General features: G+C 42.7%; 1 protein-coding gene across 4 annotated transcripts in view; it reads left to right on the forward strand.

The window, feature by feature from the left end:
• FXR1 (FMR1 autosomal homolog 1) overlaps positions 1 to 17,163 on the forward strand; it is a 356,275-nt gene that overhangs the window by 109,967 nt on the left and 229,145 nt on the right. For all 4 annotated transcript variants that reach the window (XM_053710172.1, XM_053710173.1, XM_053710171.1 and 1 more), the window contains one exon: positions 11,303 to 11,419. In XM_053710172.1, coding sequence (XP_053566147.1) covers positions 11,303 to 11,419 — 117 coding nt within the window. The remainder of the gene's footprint in view (positions 1 to 11,302; positions 11,420 to 17,163) is intronic.

Consider the following 17,163-nt stretch of genomic DNA (forward strand, 5'->3'; position numbering starts at 1 on the left):
ACACTGTAAGGATCACATTTTAAATAAAGAAAGTGGGCCTCAGGATGGTTCTCAGTCTGCAGAGAATCAGGATATGCCATCTAATTCTCCCCAAGTGTCACAACTTTTAACGCCCACACAAGCGACGCCAAGTACTTCTAGTGCGTCTACTTCTTTTACTTTGCAAGATATGGCTGCAGTTATGTCTACTACCCTTACAGAGGTATTGTCTAAACTGCCAGGTTTGCAGGGTAAACGCCATAAGTCAGATATTTATGTAGATACCGAACCCTCTGACGCCTTAGTGGCTATTTCCGATGCACTCTCCCAATGCTCTGATTTAGGGGTTAGGGATTTTATGTCTGAGTCGGGAAATTTATTACCTCAGAGAGATTCGGACTTTGTATCCTTTAAATTCAAATTAGAACACCACTGCTTATTGCTCAGGGTGGTTCTGTCGACTCTGGATGATTGTGACCCGATCACGATTCCCCCTGAAAAATTGTGTAAAATGGACAAATATTTGGAAGTACCTACTTACACGGATGTTTTCTCTTGTTAAGTGTGTTCAGTCCACGGGTCATCCATTACTTATGGGATATATTCTCCTTCCCAACAGGAAGTTGCAAGAGGATCACCCAAGCAGATCTGCTATATAGCTCCTCCCCTCACATGTCATATCCAGTCATTCTCTTGCAACCCTCAACATAGGAGGTCGCGAGAGGAGCTGGAGTTTTTACTAATTATTCTTCAATCAAAAGTTTGTTATTTTAAAATGACACTGGAGTGTGCCGTTTTTTATATCTCAGGCAGTATTTGGAAGAAGAATCTGCCTGCGTTTTTCTATGATCTTAGCAGACGTAACTAAGATCCACTGGCTGTTCTCGACATTCTGAGGAGTAGGGTAACTTCAGAAAGAGGGGAATAGCATGCGGGGTTCCCCGCAAATGAGGTATGTGCAGTACATTATTTTCTGGGAATGGAATTGACTAAGAAAATACTGCTGTTACCCATATGATGTAAGTACAGCCTTAAATGCAGTAGTAGTGACTGGTATCAGGCTGATAAATGTATGCGCAGTTGAGTTATTTTCTAGGGACTAGAATTTGACTCAGAAAATGCTGTTAATACTGAAATTATGTTTAAGCCTTATCTGCAGTGGAAGCGACTGGTAGCAGGCTTAGTGATAACTTTGCATGACATTCAAGATGTTGTTTTTAAAACGTTTACTGGCATGTTATTCGTTTTCCTGAGGTACTTTGTGATAAATCTTTTTGGGCATGATTTTCCACATGGCTAACGTATTTTCTACATAGAAACCGTTATATCAGGTCTCCCACTGTTGTAATATGAGTGGGAGGGACCTTGTTTTAGCGCCTTGTTGCGCAGTTAAAATTCTAGCACAGTCTTCCTGTTTCTTCCTCCTTGATCCAGGACGTCTCTAGAGAGCTCAGGGGTCTTCAAAATTCGTTTTTTGAGGGAGATAATCAGTCACAGCAGATCTGTGACAGTGGTTTGACTGTGATAAAAGCGTTTATTCTTAATTTGATATCCATTTTTGGGTATTAAGGGGTTAATCATCCTTTTGCTAATGGGTGCAATCCTCTGCTAATTAATACATTTACCGTTAAGAGTTGTTGACTGTAACTGAATTAGTTTTTCTTTATTATTCAACTGTGTTTTTAAAAGCGATGCAGCGTTTTTTATATTGCTTGTAAACTTATTGAAAGTGATTTCCAAGCTTGCTAGCTTCATTGCTAAGTCTGTTTAAACATGTCTGATACAGAGGAATCTGCTTGTTCATTATGTTCAAAAGCCGATGTGGAGCCCAATAGAAATATGTGTACCAATTGAATTGATATTACTTTAAATAAAAGTCAATCTGTACCGATTAAGAATTTATCACCAGACAACGAGGGGGAAGTTATGCCGTCTAACTCTCCTCACGTGTCAGTACCTGCGTCTCCCGCTCGGGAGATGCGTAAGATTGAGACGCCGAGTACATCAAGGCCCTTACAAATCACTTTACATGATATGGCTAATGTTATGAAAGAAGTATTATACAATATGCCCGAGTTAAGAGGCAAGCGCGACAGCTCTGGGTTAAGGACAGAGCGCGCTGATGACACGAGAGCCATGTCTGATACTGCGTCACAATTTGCAGAACATGAGGACGGTGAGCTTCATTCTGTCGGTGACGGTTCTGATTCAGGGAGACCGGATTCAGAAATTTCAAATTTTAAATTTAAGCTTGAGAACCTCCGCGTGTTACTAGGGGAGGTGTTAGCAGTGTTGCGACACGGTGGCAATCCCAGAGAAATTATGTAGGTTGGATAGATACTATGCAGTACCGGTGTGTACTGACGTTTTTCCTATACCAAAGAGACTTACAGAAATTATTAGTAAGGAGTGGGATAGACCTGGTGTGCCATTTTCCCCTCCTCCAATATTTAGAAAAATGTTTCCTATAGACGCCACCACACGAGACTTATGGCAGACGGTCCCTAAGGTGGAGGGAGCAGTTTCTACTTTAGCCAAGCGTACCACTATCCCGGTGGAGGATAGCTGTGCTTTCTCAGATCCAATGGATAAAAAATTAGAGGGTTACCTTAAGAAAATGTTTGTTCAACAAGGTTTTATATTGCAGCCTCTTGCATGCATTGCACCTGTCACGGCTGAAGCGGCATTCTGGTTTGAGTCTCTGGAAGAGGCGATTCGCACAGCTCCATTGGATGAGACTTTGAGCAAAGTTAGAACACTTAAACTGGCTAATGCGTTTGTTTCAGATGCCGTAGTGCATTTAACCAAACTTACGGCTAAAAATTCCGGATTCGCCATACAGGCGCGCAGGGCGCTATGGCTTAAATCCTGGTCAGCAGATGTAACTTCTAAGTCTAAACTACTTAATATTCCTTTCAAAGGGCAGACCTTATTCGGGCCCGGCTTGAAGGAAATTATTGCTGACATTACGGGAGGTAAGGGCCACACCCTTCCTCAGGACAGGGCCAAACCAAAGGCCAAACAGTCTAATTTTCGTGCCTTTCGTAACTTCAAGGCAGGAGCAGCATCAACTTCCTCTGCTCCAAAACAGGAAGGAACTACTGCTCGTTACAGACAGGGTTGGAAAGGCAACCAGTCATGGAACAAGGGCAAGCAGGCCAGAAAGCCTACTTCCGTCCTTAAGACAGCATGAAGACATGGCCCCCTATCCGGAGACGGATCTAGTGGGGGGCAGACTTTCTCTCTTTGCTCAGGCTTGGGCAAGAGATGTACAGGATCCCTGGACGTTGGAAATTATATCTCAGGGATACCTTCTGGATTTCAAAACTTCTCCTCCACAAGGGAGGTTTCATCTGTCAAGGTTATCAACAAACCTAGTAAAGAAAGAGGCATTTCTACAATGTGTACAAGACCTCTTAGTCATGGGAGTGATCCATCCAGTTCCGCGAACGGAACAAGGACAAGGGTTTTACTCAAATCTATTTGTGGTTCCCAAAAAAGAGGGAACCTTCAGACCAATCTTAGACTTAAAAATCTTAAACAAATTCCTAAGGGTTCCATCGTTCAAGATGGAAACCATTCGGACCATCCTACCCATGATCCAAGAGGGTCAATATATGACCACAGTGGACTTAAAGGATGCCTACCTTCACATACCGATTCACAAAGATCATTATCGGTACCTAAGGTTTGCTTTTCTAGACAAACATTACCAGTTTATAGCTCTTCCCTTCGGGTTAGCTACGGCCCCGAGAATTTTTACGAAGGTTCTGGGCTCACTTCTGGCGGTACTAAGACCACGAGGCATAGCGGTGGCTCCGTACCTAGACGACATTCTGATACAAGCGTCAAGTTTTCAAAATGCAAAGTCTCATACAGAGATAGTTCTAGCATTTCTGAGGTCGCATGGGTGGAAAGTGAACGTGGAAAAGAGTTCTCTGTTACCACTAACAAGGGTTCCTTTTCTAGGGACTCTTATAGATTCTGTAGAGATGAAGATTTACCTGACGGAGTCCAGGTTATCAAAGATTCTCAATGCTTGCCGTGCTCTTCACTCCCTTCCAAGCCCATCAGTAGCTCAGTGTATGGAAGTAATCAGCTTGATGGTCGCGGCAATGGACATAGTGCCATTTGCGCGTCTGCATCTCAGACCGCTGCAACTATGCATGCTAAGTCAGTGGAACGGGGATTACTCAGATCTGTCCCCTTTGCTGAATCTGGACCAGGAGACAAGAGATTCTCTTCTCTGGTGGTTGTCGCGAGTTCATCTGTCCGAAGGAATGTCATTTCGCAGACCAGATTGGACGATTGTAACAACAGATGCCAGCCTTCTAGGCTGGGGAGCAGTCTGGAATTCCCTGAGGGCTCAGGGACTGTGGACTCAGGAGGAGAAACTCCTACCAATCAACATTCTAGAATTAATAGCAATATTCAATGCTCTTCTGGCTTGGCCTCAGTTAGCAACATTGAGGTTCATCAGGTTTCAGTCGGACAACATCACGACTGTGGCTTACATCAATCATCAAGGGGGAACCAGGAGTTCCCTAGCGATGTTGGAAGTCTCGAAGATAATTCGCTGGGCAGAGTCACACTCTTGCCACCTGTCAGCGATCTACATCCCAGGTGTGGAGAACTGGGAAGCGGATTTTCTAAGTCGCCAGACTTTTCATCCGGGGGAGTGGGAACTTCACCCGGAGGTATTTGCTCAACTGATTCGTCGCTGGGGCAAACCGGATCTGGATCTTATGGCATCTCGCCAGAACGCCAAGCTTCCTCGTTACGGATCCAGGTCCAGGGACCCAGGAGCGGTGCTGGTGGATGCACTGGCAGCCCCTTGGGTTTTCAACATAGCTTATGTGTTTCCACCTTTTCCGTTGCTACCTCGACTGATTGCCAGGATCAAACAGGAGAGAGCATCAGTGATTCTGATAGCGCCTGCGTGGCCACGCAGGACCTGGTATGCAGACCTAGTGGACATGTCGTCCTGTCCACCATGGTCTCTACCTCTGAGGCAGGACCTTCTAATTCAGGGTCCTTTCAACCATCCAAACCTAATTTCTCTGAGGCTGACTGCTTGGAGATTGAACGCTTGATTCTATCAAAGCGTGGGTTTTCGGATTCGGTTATTGATACATTGATACAGGCTCGGAAACCTGTTACCAGAAAAATTTACCATAAAATATGGCGTAAATATTTATATTGGTGTGAATCCAAGAGTTACTCATGGAGTAAGGTTAGGATTCCTAGGATACTGTCTTTTCTACAAGAGGGTTTAGAAAAGGGCTTATCCGCTAGTTCACTAAAGGGACAGATTTCTGCTCTGTCTATTCTTTTACACAAGCGTCTGGCTGACAATCCAGACGTCCAGGCTTTTTGTCAGGCTTTGGCTAGAATTAAACCTGTATTTAAAACTGTTGCTCCTCCTTGGAGCTTAAACTTGGTTCTTAAAGTTCTGCAGGGTGTTCCGTTTGAACCCCTTCATTCCATTGATATTAAACTTTTATCTTGGAAAGTTCTGTTTTTGATGGCTATTTCCTCGGCTCGAAGAGTCTCTGAGTTATCTGCCTTACATTGTGATTCTCCTTATCTGATCTTTCATTCAGACAAGGTAGTCCTGCGTACTAAACCTGGGTTTTTACCTAAGGTTGTTTCTAACAGGAATATCAATCAAGAGATTGTTGTTCCATCATTATGTCCTAATCCTTCTTCAAAGAAGGAACGTCTTTTGCATAATCTAGACGTAGTCCGTGCTCTGAAGTTCTACTTACAGGCAACCAAGGATTTTCGGCAAACTTCCTCTCTGTTTGTCGTTTACTCTGGACAGAGGAGAGGTCAAAAGGCTTCGGCTACCTATCTCTCTTTTTGGCTTCGTAGCATAATACGTTTAGCCTATGAGACTGCTGGACAGCAGCCTCCTGAACGAATTACAGCTCATTCCACTAGAGCTGTGGCTTCCACTTGGGCCTTTAAGAATGAGGCCTCTGTTGAACAGATTTGCAAGGCTGCAACTTGGTCTTGACTTCATACTTTTTCCAAATTTTACAAATTTGACACTTTTGCTTCTTCGGAGGCTGTTTTTGGGAGAAAGGTTCTACAGGCAGTGGTTCCTTCCATTTAATGTTCCTGCCTTGTCCCTCCCATCATCCGTGTACTTTAGCTTTGGTATTGGTATCCCATAAGTAATGGATGACCCGTGGACTGAACACACTTAACAAGAGAAAACATAATTTATGCTTACCTGATAAATTTATTTCTCTTGTAGTGTGTTCAGTCCACGGCCCGCCCTGTCTTTTTTGAGGCAGGTTCTAAATTTTAAATCATAACTCCAGTCACCACTACACCCTATGGTTTCTCCTTTCTCGTCTTGTTTCGGTCGAATGACTGGATATGACATGTGAGGGGAGGAGCTATATAGCAGCTCTGCTTGGGTGATCCTCTTGCAACTTCCTGTTGGGAAGGAGAATATATCCCATAAGTAATGGATGACCCGTGAACTGAACACACTACAAGAGAAATAAATTTATCAGGTAAGCATAAATTATGTTTTTCCGGTTCCTAAGAGAATTTCGGAAATTGTTAAGAAGGAATGGGATAGACCAGGTATACCGTTTTCTCCCCCTCCTAGTTTTAAGAAAATGTTTCCCATATCTGACACCATGCGGGACTTCTGGCAATTGATTCCCAAGGTGGAGGGAGCTATATCTACTTAAGCTAAATGTACAACTATACCCATTGAAGACAGTTGTGCTTTTAACGACCCTACGGATAAAAAATTAGAGGGTCTTCTAAAGAAAATATTTGTTCACCAGGGTTTCCTCTTACAGCCTATAGCTTGCATGGTTCCAGTAACTACTGCAGCTGCCTTTTGGTTTGACGCCCTGGAAGAGTCTCTGAAGGTTGAGACACCTTTAGAGGACATTTTAGACAGAATTAAGGCTCTTAAACTAGCAAATTCTTTTATGACTGATGCTGCTTTTCAACTTGCAAAATTAGTAGCGAAAAACGCAGGCTTTGCCATTGTAGCGCGTAGAGCGTTATGGCTTAAGTCATAGTCGGCTGATGTATTGTCTAAATCTAAGCTTTTATCTATTCCCTTCAAAGGTAAGACCCTATTCGGGCCGGAGTTGAAGGAAATAATCTCTGACATTACTGGAGGTAAGGGTCACACCCTACCTCAGGACAAGCCCCTCAAGATGAGGAGTAAACAAAATTAATTTTCGTTCCTTTCGAAATTTTAAAGGAACATCCTCTGCTTCCTCTTCCTCCACTAAGCAGGAAGGGAACGTTGCTCAATCCAAGACGGTCTGGAGACCTAACCAGGCCTGTGTCAGGGTTTTTTCCCTGTTGTGTTTGCCATGTGCTGCTGGCAGCCATTTTACTCACCTCTCTTCCTGACTTGGTGCATTGTGGGGGATGCTGCTCAATACCTGCACTTCCTTTTATGGCCAAACTGCTGTGCATCATCCATGTGAGACAGGATGCAGTCTTAGAATTGTGATGTCATCACTTATTATTTAAAGGGCCTCTGTTCAGTATACTTTGCCTTTGCGTTGTCTGAGACCTGTTTGTGACAGTTCCTGTGTATTACCTGGCTGCCTGACGTCCTTCCTGGTTCCTGATCTCTGGCTTGTTCCCGACTCTGCTTTTTTCCTTGTTCCTGATTCCGGCTCGTCTGACTATTCGCTTTGGCTCCTGACTCGGCTCGTCTGACTACCAGTTCTGGTTTTGATTCCTGGCTTGTTATTTGACTTGTGGACTTTTTATTATTTTTTGCTATTAATAAAGGTGTGATTATTTTTGCACTTCTCGTCTCAGTCTGATTCCTGGCACCCTGACAGCCTGGAATAAAGGTAAACAAGTCAAAAAGCCCGCTGCTGCTACCAAGACAGCATGAAGGGGCAGCCCCCGATCCGGGACCGGATCTGGTAGAGGGCAGACTCTCTTTCTTTGCTCAGGCTTGGGCAAGGGATGTACAGGATCCCTGGGCATTGGAAATTGTGACCCAGGGGGGGGTATCAGTTGGAATTAAAGGACTCCCCCCCCCCCCCAAGGGGAAGATTTCATCTTTCTCGATTTTCTGTAGACCAGACAAAAAGAGAGGCATTCTTACGCTGTGTAAAATACCTCTACACCATGGGTGTAATTTGCCCAGATCGGGAACAGGGGCAGGGGTTCTATTCAAATCTATTCGTGGTTCCCAAAAAAGAGGGAACCTTCAGACCAATTTTAGATCTCAAATGTCTAAACAAGTTTCTCAGAGTCCCATCGTTCAAGATGGAGACTATTCGTACAATTTTGCCAATGATCCAGGAGGGTCAATACATGACCATGGTGGACCTGAAGAATGCATACCTTCACATTCCTATCCACAAGGATCATCATTAGTTCCTGCGATTTGCATTTCAGGACAAACATTATCAGTTTGTGGCCCTTCCCTTCGGGTTGGCCACGGCTTCCAGGATCTTCACGAAGGTTCTAGGGTCTCTTCTAGCGGTTCTCAGGCCGCGAGGCATAGCGGCGGCACCCTATCTGGACGATATCTTGATCCAGGCGTCAACCTATCATCTGTCCAAATCTCACACGGACATCGTGTTGTCATTTCTGAGAACTCACGTTTGGAAAGTGAATGTAGGAAAGAGTTCACTAGTTCCACAGACAAGAGTTCCATTTCTGGGAACTCTGATCGACTCGGTAGACATGAAAATACTTCTGACAGAAGTCAGAAAATCAAGATTCTAAATACTTGCCGGGCTCTGCAGTCCATTCATCGGCCATCAGTGGCTCAGTGTATGGAAGTCATCGGACTAATGGTAGCAGCAATGGATATCATCCCGTTTGCTCGCTTTCATCTCAGACCACTACAACTGTGCATGCTCAGTCAGTGGAATGGGGATTATGCAGATTTATCTCCTCAGATAAATCTGGACCAAGAGACCAGAGACTCTCTTCGGTGGTGGTTGTCGCAGGACAATCTGTCCCAAGGGATGTGCTTCCGCAGGCCATCTTGGGTAATAGTAACGACGGACGCCAGTCTTCTGGGCTGGGGTGCAGTGTGGAATTCCCTGAAGGCTCAGGGTGTGTGGACTCAGGCGGAGTCTCAATTGCCAATCAATATTCTGGAACTGAGAGCGATATCCAACGCGCTGCTAGCGTGTCCTCAGTTGGCTTTGGCGAAATTCATAAGATTCCAGTCGGACAATATCACGACTGTGGCATATATCAATCATCAGGGGGGAACAAGGAGTTCTCTAGTGATGATAGAAGTATCAAAGATAATTCGATGGGCGGAGGCTCACTCTTGCCATCTGTCTGCGATCTATATCCCAGGAGTAGAAAACTGGGCAGCGGATTTTCTAAGTTGTCAGACTTTTCATCTGGGGGAGTGGGAACTCCATCCGGAGGTGTTTGCAGCCTTGACTCATCAATGGGGCACACCGGAATTGGATCTGATGGCATCTCGACAGAATGCCAAACTTCCACGTTACGGGTCCAGGTCAAGGGATCCCCAGGCTGTACTGATAGATGCTCTAGCAGTACCTTGGTCGTTCAACCTGGCTTATGTGTTTCCACCGTTTCCTCTCCTTCCTCGTGTGATTGCCAGAATCAAACAGGAGAGGGCTTCAGTAATTCTAATAGCGCCTGCGTGGCCACGCAGGACCTGGTATGCAGATCTAGTGGATATGTCGTCTCGGCCACCGTGGAGACTGCCATTGAGAAAGGACCTTCTCATTAAAGGTCCTTTCCAGCATCCAAATCTTACTTCTCTGCAGCTGACTGCTTGGAGATTGAACGCTTGATTTTATCTAAGCGGGGTTTCTCTGAGCCGGTCATTGGTACCTTGATTCAGGCTCGCAAGCCGGTCACTAGAAAAATTTACCATAAGATATGGCGTAAATATCTTTCTTGGTGCGAATCCAAGGGTTACTCATGGAGTAAGATTAGGATTCCTAGGATTTTGTGTCTTCTCCAAGAAGGATTGGAGAAGGGATTATCAGCTAGTTCCTTGAAGGGACAAATTTCTGCTTTGTCAATTTTGCTTCACAAGTGTCTGGCAGATGTCCCAGATGTTCAGGGATTTTGTCAGGCTATAATCAGAATCAAGCCTGTGTTTAAACCAATTGCTCCGCCATGGAGTTTGAATTTAGTTCTTAATGTTCTTCAAGGGGTTCCGTTTGAACCCATGCATTCCATAGATATTAAACTGTTATCTTGGAAAGTTTTGTTTTTAGTAGCTATTTCTTCGGCTCGAAGAGTTTCTGAGCTTTCTGCGTTGCAATGTGATTCCTCTTATCTTATATTCCATTCTGATAAGGTGGTTTTGCGGACTAAACCTGGATTCCTTCCTAAGGTTGTTTCAAATAAGAATATTAATCAGGAAATTGTGGTTCCTTCCTTGTGTCCTAATCCTTCCTCTAAGAAGGAACGTTTGCTACATAATTTGGATGTGGTTCGCTCTTTAAAATTTTATTTACAAGCGACCAAGGATTTCCGTCAAACATCTTCCCTGTTTGTCGTTTATTCTGGGAAGCGTAAGGGTCAAAAAGCTACGGCTACCTCTCTCTCTTTTTGGCTGAGAAGCATCATCCGTTTGGCATATGAGACTGCTGGACAGCAGCCCCCTGAAAGGATTACGGCTCATTCCACTAGAGCTGTGGCTTCCACTTGGGCTTTTAAGAACGATGCTTCTGTTGAACAGATTTGTAAGGCTGCGACTTGGTCCTCCCTTCATACTTTTTCCAAATTTTACAAATTTGATACTTTTGCTTCTTCTGAGGCTATTTTGGGGAGAAAGGTGCTTCAAGTGGTGTCTTCCGTTTAGGTTCCTGTCTTCTCCCTCCCTTTCATCCGTGTCCTAAAGCTTTGGTATTGGTATCCCACAAGTAGAGGATGAAACCCGTGGACTCGGTATATCTTGTAAAAGAAAAGGAAATTTATGCTTACCTGATAAATTAATTTCTTTTACGATATACCGAGTCCACGGCCCACCCTGTCATTTTGGGACAGGATTTATTTTTTTATTAACTTCAGTCACCTCTGCACCTTGTTAGTTCTTTCCCTTTCTCTTCCTATATCTTCGGTCGAATGACTGGGGGGAGGAGTTAGGGGAGGGGCTATATAGCAGCTCTGCTGTGGTGCTCTTTGCCACTTCCTGTTAGCAGGAGGAATATATCCCCCAAGTAAAGGATGAAACCCGTGGACTCTGTATATCGTAAAAGAAATTAATTTATCAGGTAAGCATAAATTTCCTTTTTTTTTATCTATTTGAAATGTGTTTTCTGTAGTAATTCTAAATGATTAAGTCTACTAAATATTATCTTTCTAGTCTGCAAGTGAATCAACTGTGAAGAGAGTAAATATATTGAGTGACATGCACTTGCGAAGTATTCGTACTAAATTGATGCTCATGTCAAGAAATGAAGAAGCTACTAAACATTTAGAAGTAAGTTTTTTTGGCTTTTATTTTTTGATTTCCATGTACGTGTTATTGAGACAGATTGCTTAGTATATAGACAAGTGTCTGCAGAATATTTGGATCAGGTAATCAGACTATCAATGCAGATAATCTTTGAAAAAGAATACTTTAGTGAAACCATACACAAAGCAGAAACTTGAATAGATGCTTATGCAAACCATTGTCTTGGTAAATATATTCTCATTAAATTGTTGAATACATTTTATCTTAGGATATTTTCAAGCAAAAAACAAAGATTATGTATTGGCAGTAACAAATTAGAATTCTAATTTCTTTCATAACAAGGTGAGAGTCAACGATCTATCTCATGTGGTTTTAAACTTCAGTCCAGTAAGAGGCAAACAAAAACGCCCAACACACCAAGAGCTTTTAATCCCTCCCACTTCCATATATATGTGTCTTATTTGTTTGCCTCCATATGAGAAAGTGAAAATATGAAGTGTTTAAGATTCTACACTGACGGGTTCTCAGACTGATGTGAGTTAGAAATAGGACAGTGGGAGGTGTAAAGGAGTACATTGGCTGTGAGGGTAATTCTCCTAAGGGAGTTTCTCTAGCCTCCCCTTGTTCTTCAGCCTCCTCCTGTTGGTGCGTCAAAGTACTCTTTTGTTAGATCCTATTAGTTTCTACTACTGAGGGTGTGCTCCAGCTTCTGCAACTGGGTACAGTAATTACGGAGAAGTGGGTGCTTTATAGGTATTTTTTTTTATCATACAGGTGGTGAGGGTCTGCAATCAATTGCTCCTTGGAATTACCCTTACCTACCACTAGGAGGAGGCAATGATTCCCAAATCCTCTATAAAACCCCTCCTACCTCACCAGTATCTCAGTCTTGTCTTTGCCTTTGCTGGAGGTGGTAGAAGAATGAATATGTGCATTTGATTCTTCAGAGAGAGGTGTTCTATCGAGTTGAAGACAGTTTTCCCCTCAGAGTACAAGCTGATTGTCGGTGGGATGTATTTGGAGTATTGGAAATGACAAATATTTCTCCAGTAGAGATGTAGAGATTTAGTTACAAGCCTTTCCATGGGGGTTGCAGGGACATGTTCTTTGCTTCTGCCTGTTGGTTCATCTGTATACTATACATATGTATAATATACTATATTATTTGAGTTCCTCTGCTATGTTTCAGCACTGGTCTTGACTTCCTACTGGTTTTCTTCAGTAGCAGATTGCCTTTGGGTAAGTACTATATTTTTATTTATTTGGCACTCTATAAGCTGTTTAGGTGATCAAAATATATATATATATATATATATATATATATATATATATATATATATATATATATATATATATATATATATATATGTAGCCCTCAGTTTACGCCGGGGTTAGGTTCCAGAAGGAATGGTTGTAAATTGAAACCGTTGTAAATTAAAACCGTTGTAAATTGAAACCCAGTTTATAATGTAAGTCAATGGGAAGTGAGGGAGATAGGTTCCAGGCCCCTCTCAAAATTGTCATAATAACACCTAATACATTAATTTTAAAGCTTTGAAATGAAGACTTTAAATGCTAAACAGCATTATAAACCTAATAAAATAATCACACAACACAGAATATATAATTAAACTAAGTTAAATGAACAAAACCATTTGCTAAACAGCATTATAAACCTAATAAAATAATCACACAACACAGACTTCACTTGCATTTTTCTGCAAACAGTTCTTTCTATGCATTCCAATCTGGACTGATTTGTAGACAGGAAGATCTTGTTCCTTTGAAATCTGCTCGATAGCTCAGGTCTGGTTAAACTGTTTAATTTCAGCTTGCTTGGCTTTGCTGCAACACAAGCGGAAAGCTCCACCTACTGGCTATTTTAATAAATGCACTGCTTCTCAATGCTTTTCAATAGCAGTCACATGACTGGAAAAAAAGGTTGTTATTCTGAAACGGTGTAAATTGAACCGTTGTAAAACGAGCGCCGCCTGTATATATTTGTCATTTTTTTCACATGTACATTTTTTCTTCATAAATGGAAAGAGTCCACAGCTGCATTCATTAGTTTTGGGAAATAAGAACCTGGCCACCAGGAGGAGGCAAAGACACCCCAGCCAAAGGTTTAAATACTCCCCTCATCCCCCAGTCATTCTATGCCTTTCGTCCCATCAGGTTGGCAGAGAAGTGTCAGAAGTTTGTCTCTTCTTCGACATGGGACAGGAGTTTTAAGTTATCCTATCAGTCTTTCAGCGAGTGCCTGGATTAAAGTGAGTCTGGAGATGCAGGGAGAGTCATTTTGCGAAACCATCCTGACTCATATTAACAGCTCCACAAACAATCAGCGTTGTCGAACTTCGCTGCCTGCTTTCTTCTCTCAAGTCCATGGCGGAGGCACTGCTACTATTCGTCGCACTTGGAGTTTTTACAATCCAGAATTTTTTCTTTGTTTCAGATTAAACTATGTTTATATTATCAGTATAACTGAAACCTAGTGGGATGATTCACGTGACTGGGCAGTTACCTTAAAGTATTATACTTTATTTAGGAGGGACAGTAGTGCTAAAAGGAGTGGAGAAATTTGCATGTTTATTAAAACTGACCTTAAACCTACAATAAGGGAAGATATTTATGATGATACAGGTAGAGACCCTGTGGGTTGACATAAAGAGTGGGGAACAAAATACTAAAAAAATCTTACTAGGAACATGCTACAAGCTCCCAAACGTTAGTAACATGGAGAAATCTCAACTACTAATGCAAATAGGAAAGACTGCTAATAATACCAGTGCTGTAATTAAGGGAGATTTTAACTACACCCAACTTAAACTGGGCCAGTGAAAGTAGTAATACAGCTAAGACAGATAGATTTTTAAATGTTCTCAGGAATAACTTCATGTCACGGTTAATAGAGCAGCGAACTAGGAATAAAGCTATATTGGATTTAATGCTATCAAACGATACGGGTGCGGTCACGTTTTTGTTTCCTATTACCATATTCCTGACCGTGTGACTGTGGAGAGGATCCTTTCTCTCCCTGTCTGGGTCATAGGAGGTGGTGAGTGCCCCAGCCATTGGGGGTGTAAGGTGCCAGTTGTTTTTTAACCATAATCTACTTAGTCGAGTTATGGAGGATTCTGATATGTTAGAGGGGGTTTCCTCTGATTCAGATTTTGATACCTGTGTATATTGTGAGGAGGCCCGGGTAACCCAGCCCTCTCAATTATGTTCCGTATGCCGCAATAGAGGGTTCTCATCTCCCCATGTTGGAACATTAGAGACCACTGAGCCATCCGCCTCTGAGGATTCGGCATTCCGTGAGGTGCGTTCACTATCATCTTCGGTTCCTACACAGGCAATTGCCCCACATATCGTTACTAACTCTCCTGAAGGAGGCCTTTTTCCACCAGAGGTTACTGCACGGTTTCGCATGGCTATATCTCCTGGCCTTAGCACATTTGAATCTTCCTGCCACGTGCAAGCGAAGGCTTAATCCGTGTACTAACCAAGGTCCAGCATGTAAGAGGACTTTGGTATCCGATCAGTCTTCTGGGGAAGCGGTGTCTTCTGAGGCTTCAGAGGTACCACCTTTAGGGTCGGAGACGCTGGATACTCTGACGGATGTGAATTTTGCTTTTAAATTTAGAATTTCTCACCTGCGTGTACTTCTGAGAGAAGTTTTGGCGACGTTGGAGGATCCTAATTCTGATCCGTCAGCTGAATCTGTCTGCTAATTCAGATAGCGAGCTTGTTTAGACGACTGGAGCGATGGTGATCCTATTCCTTATCGTCGCTATATTGTTATCCTTTGTTTTTTGTATTAGATTCCCAGTTCTGAGCTCTTGAGGAATTGTAGCATGACGGGCAGGACATGTTGGTTTCACTTTCCCTTGGGCTATCTTATGTGTGTGCTTGACTATTTTCTTTTCTAATCTGGTTAGGATAAGTTTTTAATTTTCTTTTATTTCTGAGCATGAGATTATGTTGAAACTCTTCTTAGGAGGAATTTTCGCTCTGGGATTCTGGTATTAGTGATTTTTCATGTCGCGATTGATGGAATCTTCCAGTGGTAAGTTCTATAAAAAAATTAATTTAAAAAAATAACAAAAACAAGAAGGTTGTCTCTGGTCGGGTTGACGTTCCCTCAATATGTCAGAGACTATGTTTAAGCTTTGGAGCTTATATGTTTTTTTCTGCTTATTATTCTAAGTTTTCTGGCCCTGCTAGAAATGTAGAATTTTCCGTTTGTGCCTTGAGCAGATATGTCGTATCGGGCTAGTCCTGGTTGGGTATAGTTATCCCTGTTCTTCTGCGGTTTGTACAGATATGTTGTATCCTGACTAACAGGCTGGTCCTGTTTTGGTTACTAGTTACCTCTCTTCTTTCTTCTCAAGAGGTTGTTTTTCGGTCCAGAGGAAGCCCTTCTATCCTGGATGACAGGCTGGTCCTGATTAAATTGTCTTGGTTGGGCGTCTGATATTGGATTGTATGCGGTCCAGGTGGCCAACGAGTTAATACCCTGCTTTGCAAAGCTGTTGACTTGGAGTTGAATTTTGCTGTGGCAGTTTTCCTTAGGAACTAGGTTTTGCCTCTCTTGAAGGGAGGATGAGTGACTTTTTTTGGAGTCTTTTTTCCAGTTCCTTTTCTCATGGGTGTATTTTCCCCTCCTTTGGTGCTCCATAGGGGTTCTCTCGTTCTATTTGGTTTTCTATGCTTTTTATGTAGATCTTATTTCTTCTTCCTATTGAGGGTTGATATACAGTTCTCTCTTCCCTTATCAAGGGGATGGGTAATTTCTTTTCATGAGGAAATCCGTTTTTTCAGGACCGTATTGTTTTCAGTAACCTCGTTCTGATTCTAGATTTTCTGGGATCTAGTTTTTTTTTATACAGTATTCTGTTTTTCTGTGTTCTGGTTGCTCCCATTTTTGGCGGTGCTGGTTTCTCCATCGTCTGCTAGGAGTTTTAAGAAATCTCTCTTGTTCTTTCCAGTTGGTTTGGAATGGAGTTCTTGGGGTAGGCTCCAGGGTGGTTATTGATCTTTTTGATTTCTTTTTAAAGACACAAGTCCACGGATTTCATTCTTACTTGTGGGATTACGCCTCCTGGTCAGCAGGAGGAGGCAAAGAGTACCACAGCAGAGCTGTAATATAGCTCCTCCCTTCCCTCACACTCCAGTCATTCTCTTTGCCTACGTTAGTGATAGGAAGAGGTAAAGTGAGGTGTTAGTTTTAGATTCTTCAATCAAGAGTTTATTATTTTTAAAGTAGTGCCAGAGAGTGCTACTTTGTTCTAGGGTGTAGCCATAGTCCATATCAGTCTTTTCCGTAGAGCTTTTGATGGCTTTAGAGCAATGGGAACTTGTGGGACATAATTCTCACTGCGCCTCCTATACATGGTTTGCTGCCTTGCTTGTAAAGTCTGAGGGAAGATACACTCAGTACTTTTTATTTCCACAGGCCAATGTGAGGAGAAATTGAGGACCTCGCAAGCCAGGTGGGCTGCCTTACTGCCGGCAGCAATTTGAGGTAAGTGCTGGATTTTATTTCTAGGGACACAGAAAGATTGGCACTTTTTCTATATTGAGGGACACTAGATAACATTATCCCTAGGTGGGAGGACATGTTGTTGGGCAGTGATTGCAGGCACTGGGCATGGAGAAGTGGCTCTTATGTATTACTAGCATCTGACAATGGCTTTGTTTTACTCTAAAAAGCCGTCTGGAGGGTTAGTTTTATTCTCATGTTCGACCGCATTTATGGTGTATCG

This window comes from Bombina bombina, chromosome 4 (genome assembly GCF_027579735.1).
Source record: "Bombina bombina isolate aBomBom1 chromosome 4, aBomBom1.pri, whole genome shotgun sequence".
Taxonomy (NCBI): Eukaryota; Metazoa; Chordata; class Amphibia; order Anura; family Bombinatoridae; genus Bombina; species Bombina bombina.